The following is a 20,534-nucleotide window of genomic DNA, read 5'->3' as shown; positions in this document are numbered from 1 at the left end:
GAATCCCGTTCCGCTAGTGGAACCTTTCGCCAACAGCCAAAGAAATTGCAGGGCGCCAAATACAAATCAACAGAATTCTCATAAATCACATTTCTCAAACATACAAGTATTAGGCACCATTTTAAAGATACAATTCTCGTTAATTGTCTGATTTCAAAAATGCTTTACAGCAAAAGCTCCACAAACAATTATGTTAGGTCACCACCAACTCACAGAAAAGCCCAGCCATTTTTCAAGCCAAAGAGAGGAGTCACAAAAAGCACAAATAGAGAGAAAATGAATCACTAACCTTTGATGATCTTCATCAGATGACACGTATTGTTCGGTAAAGTTCATATTTATATCCAAAAATCTTATTTTACATTGGCGTGTTACGTTCAGTAGTTCCAAAACATGCAGTGATATTGCAGAGAGCCACATTAATTCACAGAAATACTCATAATAAATGTTGATGAAAATACAACTATTATACATGAGACTTTAGATACACTTCTCCTTAATGCAACCGCAGTGTCAGATTTCTTTTAAACTTTAAGGAAAAAGCATAATCTGAGAACGGTGCTCAGAGCCCAAACCAGCCAGAGAAATATCCGCCATGTTGGGTAGTCAACATTATTCATAAATAGCATTATAAATATTCACTTACCTTTGATGATCTTCATCAGAATGCACTCCTAGGAATCGCAGTTCCACAATAAATGCTTGTTTTGTTCGTTAATGTCCATTTATGTCCAATATTTTCTTTTGTTTGGGCGTTTGGTAAACAAATCCAAGAGCGCGATCTGGTCCATTCGGACAAAACGTTCAAAAAGTTATATTACAGGACAAAGAAACTTGTCAAACTAAGTATAGAATCAATCTTCAGGATGTTTTATCATAAAAGTTCAATAATGTTCCAACCTGGGAATTCCATTGTCTGTAGAAAAGCCATGGAACGAGAGCTTACTCTCGTGACCGCGCGTCATGAGGCTGTGACACTCTGCCAGACCAAAGAGCTCTCATCCGGTCCCACTTCACAGTAGAAGCCGCATTCAAGTTTCTAAAAACGGTTGACATCTAGTGGAGGCCTTAGGAAGTGCATCTTGACCCATATCTCACAGTTTTTTCAAAACTACAAACCTCAGATTTCCCACTTCCTGTTTGGGTTTTTGCCTGCCATATAAGTTCTGTTATACTCACAGACATCATTCAAACAGTTTTAGAAACTTCAGAGTGTTTTCTATCAAATACTAATAATAATATGCATATATTAGCATCTGGGGCTGAGTAGGAGGCAGTTCACTCTGGGCACGCTATTCATCCAAAAGTGAAAATGCTGCCCCCTATCCCAAAGAAGTTAATAGCCTACTGATTCCGTGACCACCAAGCCTCACGCAACCCACATGTTCGATTAAAAAATACTTTTTAATCTTTGCTATGCTGTAATAAAGGCTTTACAATTTTTTTCATCTATAAGTCTTTGCTAGATAAAGCTCCGCCTTATCTCAGCTCACTGGTCACCATAACAACACCCACCCGTAGCATGCGCTCCAGCAGGTATATCTCACTGGTCATTCCCAAAGCCAACACATTTGGCCGCCTTTCCATCCAGTTCTCTGCCGCCAATTACTGGAACAAATTGATAAATCTCTGTAGCAGGAGTCTTATATCTCCCTCTCTAACTTTAAGCATCAGCTATCTGAGCAGCTTAACGATCGCTGCAGCTGTTCATATCCCATCTGTAAATAACCCATCCAACTATCTACCTCATCCCCATATTGTTTTAGCCTTTTTTTTATATTTTACACCCCAGTATATCTACTTGCACATCATTATCTGCACATCATCATCTGCACATCTCACTCCAGTGTTAATTTGCAAGTTTGAGCCAGGCCCGGCACAATCAAATCAATTGTGGTCGGACTCACTCTAGTCATTTATGTGTCTTAATCATTTAATCAAACAGTGTGCTTAAAGCATCAGACAAGCTCAGTGAATATACCTGATTTGATTAAAACACATAGGATGTGTCTATATATGGAAAAATGCGTATAAAAATTTCAACAAATCGATTGGTCGAAAGAGCAGACGACTCTTGGTCGACCAAGATTTGTTTTTAGTCGGGGACAGCCCTAGTATCGCTGATTTATTTTGTGATTGCATTTATTTCTTTAACTCTGTGTTGTTCTGTTCTCTCAGTACAAGGCCAGTAAAGAGGGGACGGTGATGGGAGTAGCCGTGTCTAAGATAGCCTTGTTGACACACTGTCAAGCCCTGACACAGGCCTGCAACTACTGTGAAGGTAAGTGCATGATTAACACACACCATTGAGCCCGTCCTCCTATAGCCGCTCTCTCGCACGCTCTCTCTCATATATATTTATATATATATATATACATATACTCACTCAGATCAGCTTTTAGACAAAGAGCACTTAGCCTCTCTTTGTCTCAGAGAACATTAGATCCCATGAGGGGAATCCACAGAGGCAGGCAGGCAACCACACTGTTCCAGGAACACAGTGTTGCCTTTGTCCACAGTTAAATCAGCTATATTGTAGACTTATCATGTGATATAAAGCTGTTGTTACATGTCCTGTGGTAACCTCGCTATATGGAGAATGTACTTTTGGTATCCTTGAAGTGTCTATGTACAGTGGGGCAAAAAAGTATTTAGTCAGCCACCAACTGTGCAAGTTCTCCCACTTAAAAAGATGAGAGAGGCCTGTAATGTTCATCATAGGTACACTTCAACTATGACAGACAAAATGAGAAACAAAATCCAGAAAATAACATTGTAGGATTTTTAATGAATTTATTTGCAAATTATTGTGGAAAATAAGTATTTGGTCAATAACAAAAGTTTACCTCAATACTTTGTTATATACCCTTTGTTGGCAATGACAGAGGTCAAACGTTTTCTGTAAGTCTTCACAAGGTTTTCACACACTGTTGCTGATATTTTGGCCCATTCCTCCATGCAGATCTCCTCTAGAGCAGTGATGTTTTGGGGCTGTTGCTGGGCAACACGGACTTTCAACTCCCTCCAAAGATTTTTCTATGGGGTTGAGATCTGGAGACTGGCTAGGCCACTCCAGGACCTTGAAATGCTTCTTACGAAGCCACTCCTTCGTTGCCCCGGGCGGTGTGTTTGGGATCATTGTCATGCTGAAAGACCCAGCCACGTTTCATCTTCAATTCCCTTGCTGATGGAAGGAGGTTTTCACTCAAGATCTCACGATACATGGCCCCATTCATTCTTTCCTTTACACGGATCAATCGTCCTGGTCCCTTTGCAGAAAAACAGCCCCAAAGCATGATGTTTCCACCCCCATGCTTCACAGTAGGTATGGTGTTCTTTGGATGCAACTCAGCATTCTTTGTCCTCCAAACACGACGAGTTGAGTTTTTACCAAAAAGTTATATTTTGGTTTCATCTGACCGTATGACATTCTCCCAATCTTCTTCTGGATCATCCAAATGCTCTCTAGCAAACTTCAGACGGGCCTGGACATGTACTGGCTTAAGCAGGGGGACACGTCTGGCACTGCAGGATTTGAGTCCCTGGCGGCGTAGTGTGTTACTGATGGTAGGCTTTGTTACTTTGTCCCAGCTCTCTGCAGGTCATTCACTAGGTCCCCCCGTTTGGTTCTAGGATTTTTGCTCACCGTTCTTGTGATAATTTTGACCCCACGGGGTGAGATCTTGCGTGGAGCCCCAGATCGAGGGAGATTATCAGTGGTCTTGTATGTCTTCCATTTCCTAATAATTGCTCCCACAGTTGATTTCTTCAAACCAAGCTGCTTACCTATTGCAGATTCAGTCTTCCCAGCCTGGTGCAGGTCTACAATTTTGTTTCTGGTGTCCTTTGACAGCTCTTTGGTCTTGGCCATAGTGGAGTTTGGAGTGTGACTGTTTTAGGTTGTGGACAGGTGTCTTTTATACTGATAACAAGTTCAAACAGGTGCCATTAATACAGGTAACGAGTGGAGGACAGAGGAGCCTCTTAAAGAAGAAGTTACAGGTCTGTGAGAGCCAGAAATCTTGCCTGTTTGTAGGTGACCAAATACTTATTTTCCACCATAATTTGCAAATAAATTCATTAAAAATCCTACAATGTGATTTTCTGGATTTTTTTTCTTCTCATTTTGTCTGTCATCGTTGAAGTGTACCTATGATGACAATTACAGGCCTCTGTCATCTTTTTAAGTAGGAGAACTTGCACAATTGGTGGCTGACTAAATACTTTTTTGCCCCACTATATCTGCAATCTTTCAAATGTTTGAATCCTTTATGACTGTGATGTGCATTGAAATAAAGTATTTCAAATATTTGTGTCCTCTCTCAGGAGAAACATTGGTCAATGTCCTTGACTGTAAGAAGGACATGGGCTTGTGGCACGGGGTGCTAACCAGTGTCATGAACAGGATCCACACCATCACTGTACCTTACGCTGTCATGAAGGCCTGTCCCATGTCCTGGGTGCAAAGAGTCCACATACACAAAGGTAAGGCTACAGTTAGCTAATAACTTTTATATTGAAAACTGCATAGACACTATCACGCATTAGCATCCTAAACGGCATGCTATGGATTAAGGTAGCCTGGATCGGGTTCATTAGGAAACATTGTAGCAAAACTTTTTAAGACGTTGTCCGAAGGAACGTGATATTACCTCCCTGTTTCAGACTTTTTCTTCTCAGTTTCGTGCCTAATGAACATGACCCATATTATTAGCGATTAGAATTAGCACTATGTGTTGAGGCGATGAGCTGTGAGCCTGAGCTGTCCCTCTTGTTTCTCCCCTGCAGCACGTGTAGCCGTGGTGAAGTGTCGTGACCTCCACTGGGCTATGATGGCTCACAGGGACCAGAGAGACACCAACCTGTCCTCCATACGCATGCTCATAGTAGCTGATGGAGCCAACCCCTGTGAGTCATTCACACACACACACACACACACACACACACACACACACACACACACACACAGACACACATACACACACACACACGGACCAGAGAGACACCAACCTGTCCTCCATACGCATGCTCATAGTAGCTGATGGAGCCAACCCCTGTGAGTCATTCACACACACACACACACACACACACACACACACACACACACACACACACACACACACACACACACACGGACCAGAGAGACCAACCTGTCCTCCATACGCATGCTCATAGTAGCTGATGGAGCCAACCCCTGTGAGTCATTCGCACACACACACACACACACACACACGGACCAGAGACACATCAACATGTTCTGTGAGTCATGTATACGTAGCAGACATCACTCATGATTGCTTTATCTATTCCCCAAACTATTGTTTGTCCTGGCATTGACCTCTCATAGTCTTCATCAGTGCCCCACCTCTATTGGTACACTGATATGTATTTTTAGATGCAGTGCACACAACTTCCAAGAGAAACATCTGATCCGGTCAATTAGATTCATATAATCTGTTTGATTCTTAACAGGGAAACACATTGCTGACACGTTCTTATGTATTTCTGCTGTCTTTCAGGGTCTGTGTCGTCGTGCGACGCCTTCCTCAACGTGTTCCAGTCTCACGGGTTAAAGCCGGAGGTCATCTGCCCCTGTGCCTCCTCTCCTGAAGCTCTCACTGTGGCTATACGCAGGTAAGCAACGTACATATCTGTCTACCTCTTTCCCTCTCTTTCTCTGATTCTCTCTCTTATACAATACACTGAGATCTTTCTGATACTCCCCCTCCAGGCCTGGTGCTCGGGGTACAGCCCTCCCTGCCAGGGCCATTCTCTCCATGGGCGGGCTGAGTCATGGGGTCATCAGGGTCAACACAGAGGACAAGAACTCTGCCCTTACTGTACAGGACGTAGGCCATGTGATGCCTGGAGGTACGCCACTCACTAAACTACAATATAACCTCACTATGACACACCTCACTATGACACCCCCCACCCCACTATGACACCCCACTATGACACCCCACTATGACACCCCACTATGACACCCCACTATGACACCTCACTATGACACACCCCACCTCACTATGACACCCCTCACTATGACACACCTCACTGACACCCCTCACTATGCCACACCTCACTGACACCCCTCACTATGCCACACCCCACCTCACTATGACACACCCCACCTCACTATGACACAACCCACCTCACTATGACACAACCCACCTCACTATGACACAACCCACCTCACTATGACACAACCCACCTCACTATGACACACCTCACTGACACACCCCACCTCACTATAATACACCTCACTATAACACCCCTCACTATAACACACCTCACTATGCCACACCTCACTGACAACCCTCACTATGCCACACCTCACTGACAACCCTCACTATGCCACACCTCACTGACAACCCTCACTATGCCACACCTCACTGACAACCCTCACTATGCCACACCTCACTGACACCCCTCACTATGCCACACTCCTCACTATGCCACACCTCACCATGCCACACCTCACTATGCCACACCTCACTATGCCACACCTCACTGACAACCCTCACTATGCCACACCCCACTATGACACACCCCACCTCACTATGACACAACTCACTATAACACACGGGGCGGCAGGGTAGCCTAGTGGTTAGAGCGTTGGACTAGTAACCGGAAGGTTGCAATTTCAAACCCCGAGCTGACAAGGTACACCCCACCTCACGATAACACACCTAATCTCATTATAACACACCACTATAACACACCACTATAACACACCACAATAACACACCCCACACCACTATAACATATCTCACTATAACACACTTTACTATAACACACCCCACACCACTATACCACACACCACACCACTATACCACACCACACCACTATAACACACCATTATACTATACCACCATACCACACCACTATAACACACCATTATACTATACCACCATACCACACCACTATACTATACCACACCACTATACCACACCACTATACTATACCATACCACACCACTCTATACCACACCACCATACCACACCACCATACTACACCACTATACCATACCACACCACCATACCACACCACCATACCACACCACCATACCACACCACTATACCACACCACCATACCACACCACTCTATACCACACCACTCTATAACACACCACCATACTACACCACCATACCACACCACTATACCACACCACTCTATACCACACCACTCTATACCACACCACTCTATACCACACCACTCTATACCACACCACTCTATACCACACCACTATACCACACCACTATACCACACCACCCTACCACCATACCATACCACACCACCATACCACACCACCATACCACACCACTATACCACACCACTCTATACCACACCACAACACCTCACTCTTTCTGTTCCTCACTGACTGACTTTAACCGTGGTGGTTTAACTGTATCTTGTCAATGTCACTTCCCTGGTGTTAATTCTACTTTGCTCACCATTTTAGTCATTGCTTTATAACCCCTTAAGATCAATGTCCACTCCCCCTACAGAAATCTAATTAGCATAATAACAAAATCCCCGTTAAAAATCCATCCGTTTAAGCTTGAGATGTCATTCCACCGCATCCGCCTATGTGACACTTCCGCATCTGCGGTGAAAGGTGACCGAGCTAGAGCGATGTCTGTGCAAAGGTGAGACTCTCAAAATACATACATGTCGGTTGTTTGGCTGTAGGAACCAGACTCGTCTGAAGGTCCCTCGGTATACAGTATATGGAGACTGTTTAGTGACAAAAAATAAGGGGTTAATTACATATTTTTTAAAAATAAAAAAATGTTTTCTGATCTTATATCTCTCAGATATACGATTGACACTTCAGAACAAACTTCTTTTAGAATTTTTGGGGGGGCTATCTTTTATTTTTATTTATTTTACCTTTATTTAACCAGGTAGGCAAGTTGAGAACACCTTTATTTAACCAGGTAGGCCAGTTGAGAACACCTTTATTTAACCAGGTAGGCCAGTTGAGAACACCTTTATTTAACCAGGTAGGCCAGTTGAGAACACCTTTATTTAACCAGGTAGGCCAGTTGAGAACACCTTTATTTAACCAGGTAGGCCAGTTGAGAACACCTTTATTTAACCAGGTAGGCCAGTTGAGAACACCTTTATTTAACCAGGTAGGCCAGTTGAGAACACCTTTATTTAACCAGGTAGGCCAGTTGAGAACACCTTTATTTAACCAGGTAGGCCAGTTGAGAACACCTTTATTTAACCAGGTAGGCCAGTTGAGAACACCTTTATTTAACCAGGTAGGCCAGTTGAGAACACCTTTATTTAACCAGGTAGGCCAGTTGAGAACACCTTTATTTAACCAGGTAGGCCAGTTGAGAACACCTTTATTTAACCAGGTAGGCCAGTTGAGAACACCTTTATTTAACCAGGTAGGCCAGTTGAGAACACCTTTATTTAACCAGGTAGGCCAGTTGAGAACACCTTTATTTAACCAGGTAGGCCAGTTGAGAACACCTTTATTTAACCAGGTAGGCAAGTTGAGAACACCTTTATTTAACCAGGTAGGCCAGTTGAGAACACCTTTATTTAACCAGGTAGGCCAGTTGAGAACACCTTTATTTAACCAGGTAGGCCAGTTGAGAACAAGTTCTCATTTACAATTGCGACCTGGCCAAGATAAAGCAAAGCAGTTCGACAGATACAACGACACAGAGTTACACATGGAGTAAAACAAACATACAGTCAATAATACAGTATAAACAAGTCTATATACAATGTGAGCAAATGAGGTGAGAAGGGAGGTAAAGGCAAAAAAGGCCATGGTGGCAAGGTAAATACAATATAGCAAGTAAAACACTGGAATGGTAGTTTTTCAATGGAAGAATGTGCAAAGTAGAAATAAAAATAATGGGGTGCAAAAGAGCAAAATAAATAAATAAATTAAATACAGTTGGGAAAGAGAGTTGTTAGGGCTAAATTATAGGTGGGCTATGTACAGGTGCAGTAATCTGTGAGCTGCTCTGACAGTTGGTGCTTAATAAAGCTAGTGAGGGAGATAAGTGTTTCCTGTTTCAGAGATTTTTGTAGTTCGTTCCAGTCATTGGCAGCAGAGAACTGGAAAGAGAGGCGGCCAAAGAAAGAATTGGTTTTGGGGGTGACTAGAGAGATATACCTGCTGGAGCGTGTGCTACAGGTGGGAGATGCTATGGTGACCAGCGAGCTGAGATAAGGGGGGACTTTACCTAGCAGGGTCTTGTAGATGACATGGAGCCAGTGGGTTTGGCGACGAGTATGAAGCGAGGGCCAGCCAACGAGAGCGTACAGGTCGCAATGGTGGGTAGTATATGGGGCTTTGGTGACAAAACGGATTGCACTGTGATAGACTGCATCCAATTTGTTGAGTAGGGTATTGGAGGCTATTTTGTAAATGACATCGCCAAAGTCGAGGATTGGTAGGATGGTCAGTTTTACAAGGGTATGTTTGGCAGCATGAGTGAAGGATGCTTTGTTGCGAAATAGGAAGCCAATTCTAGATTTAACTTTGGATTGGAGATGTTTGATATGGGTCTGGAAGGAGAGTTTACAGTCTAACCAGACACCTAAGTATTTGTAGTTGTCCACGTATTCTATGTCAGAGCCGTCCAGAGTAGTGATGTTGGACAGGCGGGTAGGTGCAGGTAGCGATCGGTTGAAGAGCATGCATTTAGTTTTACTTGTATTTAAGAGCAATTGGAGGCCACGGAAGGAGAGTTGTATGGCATTGAAGCTTGCCTGGAGGGTTGTTAACACAGTGTCCAAAGAAGGGCCGGAAGTATACAGAATGGTGTCGTCTGCGTAGAGGTGGATCAGAGACTCACCAGCAGCAAGAGCGACCTCATTGATGTATACAGAGAAGAGAGTCGGTCCAAGAATTGAACCCTGTGGCACCCCCATAGAGACTGCCAGAGGTCCGGACAACAGACCCTCCGATTTGACACACTGAACTCTATCAGAGAAGTAGTTGGTGAACCAGGCGAGGCAATCATTTGAGAAACCAAGGCTGTTGAGTCTGCCGATGAGGATGTGGTGATTGACAGAGTCGAAAGCCTTGGCCAGATCAATGAATACGGCTGCACAGTAATGTTTCTTATCGATGGCGGTTAAGATATCGTTTAGGACCTTGAGCGTGGCTGAGGTGCACCCATGACCAGCTCTGAAACCAGATTGCATAGCAGAGAAGGTATGGTGAGATTCGAAATGGTCGGTAATCTGTTTGTTGACTTGGCTTTCGAAGACCTTAGAAAGGCATGGTAGGATAGATATAGGTCTGTAGCAGTTTGGGTCAAGAGTGTCCCCCCCTTTGAAAAGGGGGATGACCGCAGCTGCTTTCCAATCTTTGGGAATCTCAGACGACACGAAAGAGAGGTTGAACAGGCTAGTAATAGGGGTGGCAACAATTTCGGCAGATAATTTTAGAAAGAAAGGGTCCAGATTGTCTAGCCCGGCTGATTTGTAGGGGTCCAGATTTTGCAGCTCTTTCAGAACATCAGCTGAATGGATTTGGGAGAAGGAGAAATGGGGAAGGCTTGGGCGAGTTGCTGTTGGGGGTGCAGTGCTGTTGACAGGGGTAGGAGTAGCCAGGTGGAAAGCATGGCCAGCAGTAGAAAAATGCTTATTGAAATTTTCAATTATGGTGGATTTATCAGTGGTGACAGTGTTTCCTATCTTCAGTGCAGTGGGCAGCTGGGAGGAGGTGTTCTTATTCTTCATGGACTTTACAGTGTCCCAGAACTTTTTTGAGTTAGTGTTGCAAGAAGCAAATTTCTGCTTGAAAAAGCTAGCCTTGGCTTTTCTAACTGCCTGTGTATAATGGTTTCTAGCTTCCCTGAAATCTGATGTTCCATGTCATGAATCTGTTATTCAATGTGTTTTGTATGGGGAAAATAGCATTAGGGCCAAATAAAAATGTTCATTAAATGTATTTACTTCTAGTGGTCTTCAAAATCAAATAGCAAAAATGATCCTTGGGTTCACCTTCTTAAAACAATTATATTTAACTTAGTAGTCCCCCCCCCCCCCCCCCCCTGCTGATTTTATACAGCACTTTTCATGGACCCAAAGATGCTTTTGGGAGTTGGTTTCTAATGTACAGTATGTGTGTTAGCCCTAATGTCATAGTGTCTTGTGTTTCAGCTCTGATGTGTATTGTGAAGCCAGACGGGCCTCCGCAGCTCTGTAAGACCGACGAGATCGGAGAGATAGTGCTGAACTCCAGGGCTGGAGGAACCTTGTACTACGGTCTACCTGGAGTCACCAAGAACACCTTCGAGGTGAGAAGAGGACTGTTTACTGAACCCTCTCATCAAGTTTCTGCATTTCTGTTCAGTGTAGTGCTACTGACACTGGGATGTAGCCATCAACCTAAGAGCATAACTCCTCTGTCAGAGCATTACAATTCTAAAAGCTCTACCCCAACTGTATTATTCAGTGGTCATGGTTACCTATGGTCTCTTTTACTAATTAGGGTTGCCAAGCAACCATTTAATTTACAGAAGTTACCTGAATCTTTGGTAATTTTGCTAATTAACAGAAAATGTATTGAAAATCTATGGTACCTTTGGTAATTTATACTGGAATAATGTTTATATTCCTATTATAGTATTAATTTATTTGATTTTATCCATGTCCATATTGTCCATGAGTTTCTAGTGTATAGACCACAAGGTTCAAGAGAAAATTGCCTAATTAAAAATTAGCATCATTTTCAATTAACTCTTCCAATTATTCACTTTTTTTTTTTTTGTTTTACAGCTGCCACCAGTTTGACTCCAAAACATTGAGAACAAATATATATTGACATAGTAAAATAAAGTGTGTAAAATGTTTTATATATATATATACAGTGCCTTGCGAAAGTATTCGGCCCCCTTGAACTTTGCGACCTTTTGCCACATTTCAGGCTTCAAACATAAAGATATAAAACTGTATTTTTTTGTGAAGAATCAACAACAAGTGGGACACAATCATGAAGTGGAACGACATTTATTGGATATTTCAAACTTTTTTAACAAATCAAAAACTGAAAAATTGGGCGTCTTCCATAAAGGCCAGATTTGTGCAATATACGACTGATTGTTGTCCTATGGACAGAGTCTCCCACCTCAGCTGTAGATCTCTGCAGTTCATCCAGAGTGATCATGGGCCTCTTGGCTGCATCTCTGATCAGTCTTCTCCTTGTATGAGCTGAAAGTTTAGAGGGACGACCAGGTCTTGGTAGATTTGCAGTGGTCTGATACTCCTTCCATTTCAATATTATCGCTTGCACAGTGCTCCTTGGGATGTTTAAAGCTTGGGAAATCTTTTGTATCCAAATCCGGCTTTAAACTTCTTCACAACAGTATCTCGGACCTGCCTGGTGTGTTCCTTGTTCTTCATGATGCTCTCTGCGCTTTTAACGGACCTCTGAGACTATCACAGTGCAGGTGCATTTATACGGAGACTTGATTACACACAGGTGGATTGTATTTATCATCATTAGTCATTTAGGTCAACATTGGATCATTCAGAGATCCTCACTGAACTTCTGGAGAGAGTTTGCTGCACTGAAAGTAAAGAGGCTGAATAATTTTGCACGCCCAATTTTTCAGTTTTTGATTTGTTAAAAAAGTGTTGAAATATCCAATAAATGTCGTTCCACTTCATGATTGTGTCCCACTTGTTGTTGATTCTTCACAAAAAAGGGGGCCGAATACTTTCGCAAGGCACTGTATATAAAGGACATTTCATGTTGAAACCCTCATATTAAACACCAATGGTATTCACTAAGTTGATGTTTTATATTTAGGGTTATGTTTTACAGCTTTGTCATTGTATACTGAACAAAAATATAAACGCAACATGCAACAATTTCTAAGATTTGACTGAGTTACAATTAATATAAGTCAATTGAAATAAATGAGGCCCTAATCTATAGATTTCACATGACTGGGAATACTGATACGCATCTGTTGGTCACAGATACTGGATCAGAAATCCAGTCAGTATCTGGTGTGACCACCATTTGCCTGATGCAGCTTGACAAATCTCCTTCTCATAGAGTTGATCAGGCCGTTGATTGTGGCCTGTGGAATGCTGTCCTCCTACTCTCCAATGGCTGTGTGAAGTTGCTGGATATTGGCAGGAACTGGAACACGCTGTCGTACACATCGATCCAGAGCATCCCAAACGTGCTCAATGGGTGACATGTCTGGTGATAATGCAGGCTATGGAAGAACTAGGACATTTTCAGCTTCCAGGAATTGTGTACAGATCCTTGTGACATGGGGCCATGCATTATCATGCTGAAACATGAGGTGATGGCGGTGGATGAATGGCACGACAATGGGCCTCAGGATCTCGTCACGGTATCTCAGTGCATTCAATTTGCCATCGATAAAATGCAATTGTGTTAATGGTCCGTAGCTTATGCCTGCCCATACCATAACCCCATCGCCACCACGGGGCACTCTGTTCACAACGTTGATATCAGCAAACCGCTCGCCCACACAACTCAATACACGTGGTCTGCGATTGTGAGGACAGTTGGACGTACTTCCAAGTTCTCTAAAACAATGTTGGAAGTGGCTTATGGTAGAGAAATGAGATTTAAATTATCTGGCAACAGTTCTGGTGGACATTCCTGCATTCAGCATGCAGATTGCACGCTCCCTCAACTTGAAACATCTGTGGCATTGTGTGACAAAACTGCACCTTTTTTTCCGCACAATATGCACCTGTGTAATGATCATGCTGTTTATTCAGCTTCTTGATATTATCCTGGCAAAGGATAAATGTTCACTAACAGGGATGTAAACAAATTTGTGCACAACATTTGAGAGAAATTAGCTTTTTGTGTGTATAGAACATTTATTTTATCTTTTATTTCAGCTCAAGAAACATGGGACCAACACTTTACATGTTGCGTTTAGATATTTGTTCAGTATCTTATTTAATTATTTCATATATTTTACAAGAGAGAGGACCAGAGATAATTAGACACCTGGCCAAAAAGGCCAGTTAATTCTGGTATATTACTGGTAAACTTAGAAAGTTTCCAGTAATATACCCTCCCTTTGCAACGCTGATCTCTCTAACCTGAGTTGAGGAGTTGTGTTGACAGTTAAACGTGTTGTTGTGATTGGTTGAAAGGATGATCATGATGTAATACATTAGGCAGTAACCTCCATAACTGAAAGTGTGTCCCTCTGTCTCTGCAGGTGATTCCTGTGAACCAGGCTGGAGCTCCGATAGGAGACATCCCCTTCACTAGGACTGGCCTGCTGGGCTTCGTAGGGCCGGTAAGATAGACAGTCGTTTCAGGCCCTACCTCTTCAGTCTATAGCTATGCACAACTACTTTATATCAACAAAACATGTCAATGTAGAATAGAGTTTTGGCGTTTCTGTTGATGTCTAGAGAATGACAATAAATAGTGACATTGCTTTTTGACCTTCTGCTATTTCCCTCCCTATCTCCACAGGGAAGTCTGGTGTTTGTAGTGGGGAAGAATGAGGGGCTCCTGACGGTCAGTGGTAGACGACACAATGCTGATGACTTGGTGGCCACAGCCCTGGCCGTGGAGCCTGTCAAAACTGTCTACAGGGGGAGGTGAGTGTGTCAGGAGCGCTGTCCTTCTGGTGTGTTTTGCTGTGTTGGTAAGGTGTGAGAGTGCTTTGGCCGTGGAGCGTGTCAAAACAGGTGAGTGCCACAGTCATTCTGCTGTGTTGTTTCGCTGAGGTCTTAAGGCGTGAGAGTGTGCCGTGCTGTCTTGTCCCTCTCCCGGAGGAGGATCACTGTGTGCTCTGTGACGATGGTCTCTAGTGTGAGAGTAGGTTGTTATTGTGGGTTGTGTGAAATTTCTGACTGACTCTCTCCCTGGTGTAGGATCGCCGTGTTCTCAGTGACCGTGTTTTATGATGAGAGGATAGTGATTGTAGCAGAACAAAGACCAGATGCCAGTGAAGAGGACAGCTTCCAGTGGATGAGCAGAGTACTACAGGTACATGTTTTATGTGTGTTCTCTCCTCTATAAATATATCTACCTCCGTACTAAAGATATAATACATATTGTCTCATATCTATCACAGGTACCTAGTATTATCTATCCTTCCATCTATTTATCATTGATCTTCACTTGTCAAACTGGGTAGCCTAGTGGTTAGAGCGTTGGACTAGTAACCGGAAGGTTGCAAGTTCAAACCCCCGAGCTGACAAGGTACAAATCTGTCATTCTGCCCCTGAACAGGCAGTTAACCCACTGTTCCTAGGGCGTCATTGAAAATAAGAATTTGTTCTTAACTGACTTGCCTGGTTAAATAAAGGTAAAATAAATAAATAAAAAAACACAGCTTTATAATCAATCTCCATATGTTTCTTTCTAGTTATCTATCAGTGTGCACTTTTTAGGTTAAAGGTGCAATATGCAGAAATCGCTCCGCCATTTCCTGGTTGCTGAAACTAATAGTTTGCCTAATTTCAGTTTGTGGCAAAACAAGATAGTATAGTGTAGATAATCACTGTACCATATAAACGGATGTGAAATATATTTTCTATTACCAAAAATATTGTATTTTCAACTTTTTTAAGTAAAAAAACTCCAAAACAAAACTTTAAAACAGAAGCATAGAAATAGCGCACATAATAGTTCTAACGCTTCTTAGACTTGCTTTCAATGAGAATGACAGATCTATAACTCACATTTCTATGTGAATTTGGTTGGGTCGCCCAAAAAGTTACATATTGCAGCTTTAAGTTAGTAGTAGAAGTACATCTAGGCGACAGTACATTAACAGCAGTGGTGGGAAAAGTACTCAATTTTCATACTTGAGTAAAAGTAAAGATACCTTAATAGAAAATGACTCAAGTAAAAGTGAAAGTTACCCAGTAAAATACTACTTACGTAAAAGTATTTGGTTTTAAATGTACTAAAGTATCTAAAGTAAATGGGATGCTAAAAAATACTTAAGTATCAAAGGTACAAGTATAAACCATTTCAAATTCCTTATATTAAGCAAACCAGACAGATAGTCAGGGGCAAACTCCAACACTCAGACACCATTTCCAAACAAAGCGTTTGTGTTTAGTGAGTTCACCAGATCAGAGGCAGTAGGGACAACCAGGGATGTTCTCTGTTTAGTGAGTTCACCAGATCAGAGGCAGTAGGGACAACCAGGGATGTTCTCTGTTTAGTGAGTTCACCAGATCAGAGGCAGTAGGGACGACCAGGGATGTTATTTTGATAAGTGTGTGAATGTGACCATTTTCCTGTCCAAATGTAACGAGTACTTTTGGGTGTCAGGGAAAATGTATGGAGTAAAAAGTACATTATTTTCTTTAGGAATGTAGTAAAGTAAAAGTAGTCAAAGTAGAGAGACCCCAAAAACTACTTAAGTAATACTTTAAAGTATTTTTACTTAAGTACTTTACACCACCGATTTAACAGTAAGCCGGCCCTATGACGTGTGTTCTGTCTACTATAGACAGTATCCACCAGGTGGGTCAGTACTGCCCAGCCCTGGTCCCAGCCAACACGTTACCCTGTTATAGGTAGCACACCGAACAACAGTGCATACAGTATTGGCATCACATAAACAGTATATCATGTGTTTTCCTCGACAGGCTATAGACAGTATCCACCAGGTGGGTCTGTACTGCCTAGCCCTGGTCCCAGCCAACACGTTACCCAAGACACCACTGGGAGGGATCCACATCTCTGAGACCAAACAGAACTTCCTAGAGGGGAACCTGCACCCCTGTAACATCCTCCTCTGTCCACACACCTGTGTTACCAACCTGCCCAAACCACGGCAGAAACAACCAGGTGTGTGTGGCTATAATGACTGTCTGTATCTCTGACACAGTGACACTTGACACTGTAGTAGGTGTGTACCTCTAACCCTCCTCTCCGTACTATAGTTGGAGTGGGCCCGGCCTCCATCATGGTTGGTAACCTGGTAGCAGGAAACAGGATGTCCCAGGCTGCAGGCAGAGAGCTGGGCGTGGTGGAGGAAGAGGGTCTGGTCAGGAAGGTAAGACCCCACTGAGCCAAGCTGTACTGGGCTGAGCCAGCAAGGTGTCGGCCCTACTGTGTGAAAACAAACACTACAGTACCAGCTCTTTACCAACAATCACCATCTTATTTACCGTAGTCCTAATGACAAACGTATAGCAGAAGTGTTGTTCTGTCTCTACATCTTATTTACCGTAGTCCTAATGACAAACGTATAGCAGAAGTGTTGTTCTGTCTCTACATCTTATTTACCGTAGTCCTAATGACAAACGTATAGCAGAAGTGTTGTTCTGTCTCTACATCTTATTTACCATAGTCCTAATGACAAACATTTAACAGAAGTGTTGTTCTGTCTCTACATCTTATTTACCGTAGTCCTAATGACAAACGTATAACAGAAGTGTTGTTCTGTCTCTACTTTCTCTCTGGCGATGTAGCTCTGTATGTGGCCCACCATGATGGTAAGAGTTTAGGAGACATACCTGCCCCAGTAAGGCTGCTTCTCTCAGATGTGCTGCTTGACAGTGACTGTGTATTATGTCTGCATCACTGTAACCATGAGCAGATCAATGGTGTGCACCCCTGTAACCGTGAGAAGATCAATGGTGTGCACCCCTGTAACCGTGAGCAGATCAATGGTGTGCCCCCCTGTAACCGTGAGCAGATCAATGGTGTGCCCCCCTGTAACCGTGAGCAGATCAATGGTGTGCATCACTGTAACCGTGAGCAGATCAATGGTGTGCCCCCCTGTAACCGTGAGCAGATCAATGGTGTGCACCCCTGTAACCGTGAGCAGATCAATGGTGTGCCCCCCTGTAACCGTGAGCAGATCAATGGTGCGCCCCCCTGTAACCGTGAGCAGATCAATGGTGTACATCTGTTGAATGAGGGAATGGGCTGTGCAGTCACACAGCGAAGCACACAGAACCTCACTATACGTGTGTGTGTTTTTACTGTGCTTAAAGCCTGCTATTGCACTCCCTTCTCTTCTCTGCTTAATGGTGGCTTCCTCTTTCAGCACCAGTTCAGAGTCCTGACCCACACTCTCCCCTCTTTCAGCACCAGTTCAGAGTCCTGACCCACACTCTCTCCTCTTTCAACACCAGTTCAGAGTCCTGACCCACACTCTCCCCTCTTTCAGCACCAGTTCAGAGTCCTGACCCACACTCTCCCCTCTTTCAGCACCAGTTCAGAGTCCTGACCCACACTCTCCCCTCTTTCAGCACCAGTTCAGAGTCCTGACCCACACTCTCCCCTCTTTCAGCACCAGTTCAGAGTCCTGACCCACACTCTCCCCTCTTTCAGCACCAGTTCAGAGTCCTGACCCACACTCTCCCCTCTTTCAACACCAGTTCAGAGTCCTGACCCACACCCTCTCCTCTTTCAGCACCAGTTCCTGTCTGAAGCGCTACAGTGGAGAGCCCAGAGTGACCCTGACCACGTCCTGTATGTGCTGCTCAACGCTAAGGTTGGATGGTCACACCTCTTGAGATGTTCCCATTTTTACTCACATTTCTTATGCTCTTATACGTTTTAACATATGATTGTGGAGGTTGTGTTGGCTCCCCTAGCCTCCAGCCTAGGCTTTAGCTGAGTGGGCGAATACAGTCTTGTGTTGTGCAGAGGACCAGTTTTCGAACCCTGGTTGGTCACACTTGCTAGGCCTTCCTGTATATTGCACCTGTACAGTGTCTCTTACCACCTCTGTCCTCCAGGGGGCAGCAGTGTGCACAGCCACGTGTGTTCAGCTGCACAAGAGAGCAGAGAAGATAACCTCAGCCCTGATGGAGAGAGGAGGCCTCAACACTGGGGACAACGTAGTGCTGCTATACCCCCCTGGTGGGTTGAATGACCTACACACACACTTCACACGAGGCTGCTGATACTGTCCATCCTCACATATACAATCTCTGCCTTAGTTAAATGCTATTGTTAACAGTCCTCCCCTCTTCTCTCCCTCTCTCTCGGTCCCCTTCCCCACCCTTCTTACTCTCTCCTTCCCTCTCACTCACACCAGGCATTGATCTGATAGCTGCCTTTTATGGCTGTCTGTATGCTGGGTTGATCCCTGTAACAGTGCGGCCCCCTCACCCCCAGAACCTGGCTGCTACCCTGCCCACCGTCCGTATGATCATCGACGTGAGTCAACTAAAGCCACGAAGACGTTTTCACATAACCGCTTCATGAAAGATGTTATGCCTCAGTACAAATATTATGAAAACTTTAGTAACTGCTGAAATGATCTTTGGTGGGGGGTGATCAAATTCCTGTCTGTGTGTGTGTTTCAGGTGAGTAAAGCTGCCTGTATCCTAACCACCCAGCCCCTTATGAGGATCCTCCGGTCCAGAGAGGCTGCTGCCAGCGTCAACGTCAAGACCTGGCCCACTATCATAGACACAGGTACTGTGGCAAATCCCAGATGACTCCCAAGACACGCTATTTTCACATGATAGGGGACTACTTAGGACCAGAACCACATAAGGTAGTGTACACTATACAGGGACCAGAACCACATAGGCTAGTGTACACTATACAGGGACCAGAACCACATAGGGTAGTGTACACTATACAGGGACCAGAACCACATAGGGTAGTGTACACTATACAGGGACCAGAACCACATAGGGTAGTGTACACTATACAGGGACCAGAACCACATAGGGTAGTGTACACTATACAGGGACCAGAAGCACATAGGGTAGTGTACACTATACAGGGACCAGAAGCACATAGGGTAGTGTACACTATACAGGGACCAGAACCACATAGGGTAGTGTACACTATACAGGGACCAGAAGCACATAGGGTAGTGTACACTATACAGGGACCAGAACCACATAGGGTGTTTACCTTCTCTGTGTGTCCTTTCTAGATGACCTCCCCAGGAGGCGGCCCCCCCAGCTCTACAAGCCCCCCACAGCAGAGATGCTGGCCTACCTGGACTTCAGTGTGTCCACCACAGGAATGCTGACCGGGGTCAAGGTAAGGGCACTATTGAAGCATGTCCATCTCAGGAGAAATGATCCCACAGCCATTCTTTTGCATATTAAAAGGCATATTTTCTTCTCTCTCGTCTTGTTTCTCTCTCTCTCTCTCTCTCTCTGGTTTCTCTCGTCTTGTTTCTCTCTCTCTCTTTCTTTATCTGGTTTCTCTCTCTCTCTCTGGTTTCTCTCTCTCTTGTCTCTGGTTTTTCTCTTGTATCTCTGTCTCTTTGTCTGTCTGTGGTGTGTGTGTGTCAGATGTCCCACTCGGCGGTCAGTACTCTGTGTCGCTCCATCAAGCTACAGTGTGAGCTCTACTCCTCACGCCAAATAGCCATCTGTCTGGACCCCTACTGCGGTCTGGGCTTCGTACAGTGGTGCCTCTCCAGGTAAGAGACACACGGCTGGGCTGCCATGATTTCACCTACATTTTGTATAATCCTTGTGCCGCTCCTATGTCGCTCTATGATCTAGTGTTGTTGACACTGCGGCTGATCTCTATTGAGCAGAAAAGTGACAGCAGCTTTTTACGTTGTGTAATGACTAGAGAACGT

At 44.0% G+C, this 20,534-nt stretch overlaps 1 protein-coding gene across 2 annotated transcripts in view; it reads left to right on the top strand.

The window, feature by feature from the left end:
* The window catches only part of LOC139416867 (disco-interacting protein 2 homolog B-A-like), a 91,591-nt gene that overhangs the window by 57,992 nt on the left and 13,065 nt on the right, over nucleotides 1-20,534 (top strand). Inside the window, exons 13-30 of one of the 2 annotated variants that reach the window (XM_071166013.1) lie at nucleotides 2,179-2,281; nucleotides 4,327-4,485; nucleotides 4,789-4,908; nucleotides 5,520-5,634; nucleotides 5,732-5,871; nucleotides 11,146-11,282; nucleotides 14,208-14,288; nucleotides 14,471-14,598; nucleotides 14,875-14,989; nucleotides 16,609-16,810; nucleotides 16,906-17,018; nucleotides 17,437-17,460; nucleotides 18,387-18,467; nucleotides 18,715-18,838; nucleotides 19,017-19,138; nucleotides 19,288-19,399; nucleotides 19,872-19,981; nucleotides 20,239-20,369. In XM_071166013.1, the coding sequence (XP_071022114.1) occupies nucleotides 2,179-2,281; nucleotides 4,327-4,485; nucleotides 4,789-4,908; nucleotides 5,520-5,634; nucleotides 5,732-5,871; nucleotides 11,146-11,282; nucleotides 14,208-14,288; nucleotides 14,471-14,598; nucleotides 14,875-14,989; nucleotides 16,609-16,810; nucleotides 16,906-17,018; nucleotides 17,437-17,460; nucleotides 18,387-18,467; nucleotides 18,715-18,838; nucleotides 19,017-19,138; nucleotides 19,288-19,399; nucleotides 19,872-19,981; nucleotides 20,239-20,369 (2,117 nt within the window). The remainder of the gene's footprint in view (nucleotides 1-2,178; nucleotides 2,282-4,326; nucleotides 4,486-4,788; nucleotides 4,909-5,519; nucleotides 5,635-5,731; nucleotides 5,872-11,145; nucleotides 11,283-14,207; nucleotides 14,289-14,470; nucleotides 14,599-14,874; nucleotides 14,990-16,608; nucleotides 16,811-16,905; nucleotides 17,019-17,436; nucleotides 17,461-18,386; nucleotides 18,468-18,714; nucleotides 18,839-19,016; nucleotides 19,139-19,287; nucleotides 19,400-19,871; nucleotides 19,982-20,238; nucleotides 20,370-20,534) is intronic. The other variant, XM_071166014.1, reaches the window with a different exon arrangement.

Source organism: Oncorhynchus clarkii, chromosome 9 (genome assembly GCF_045791955.1).
Source record: "Oncorhynchus clarkii lewisi isolate Uvic-CL-2024 chromosome 9, UVic_Ocla_1.0, whole genome shotgun sequence".
In the NCBI taxonomy this organism is placed as follows: domain Eukaryota; kingdom Metazoa; phylum Chordata; class Actinopteri; order Salmoniformes; family Salmonidae; genus Oncorhynchus; species Oncorhynchus clarkii.
The sequence above is the reverse complement of the archived record's forward strand: the minus strand, read 5'-3'. Positions and strand labels throughout refer to the sequence as shown.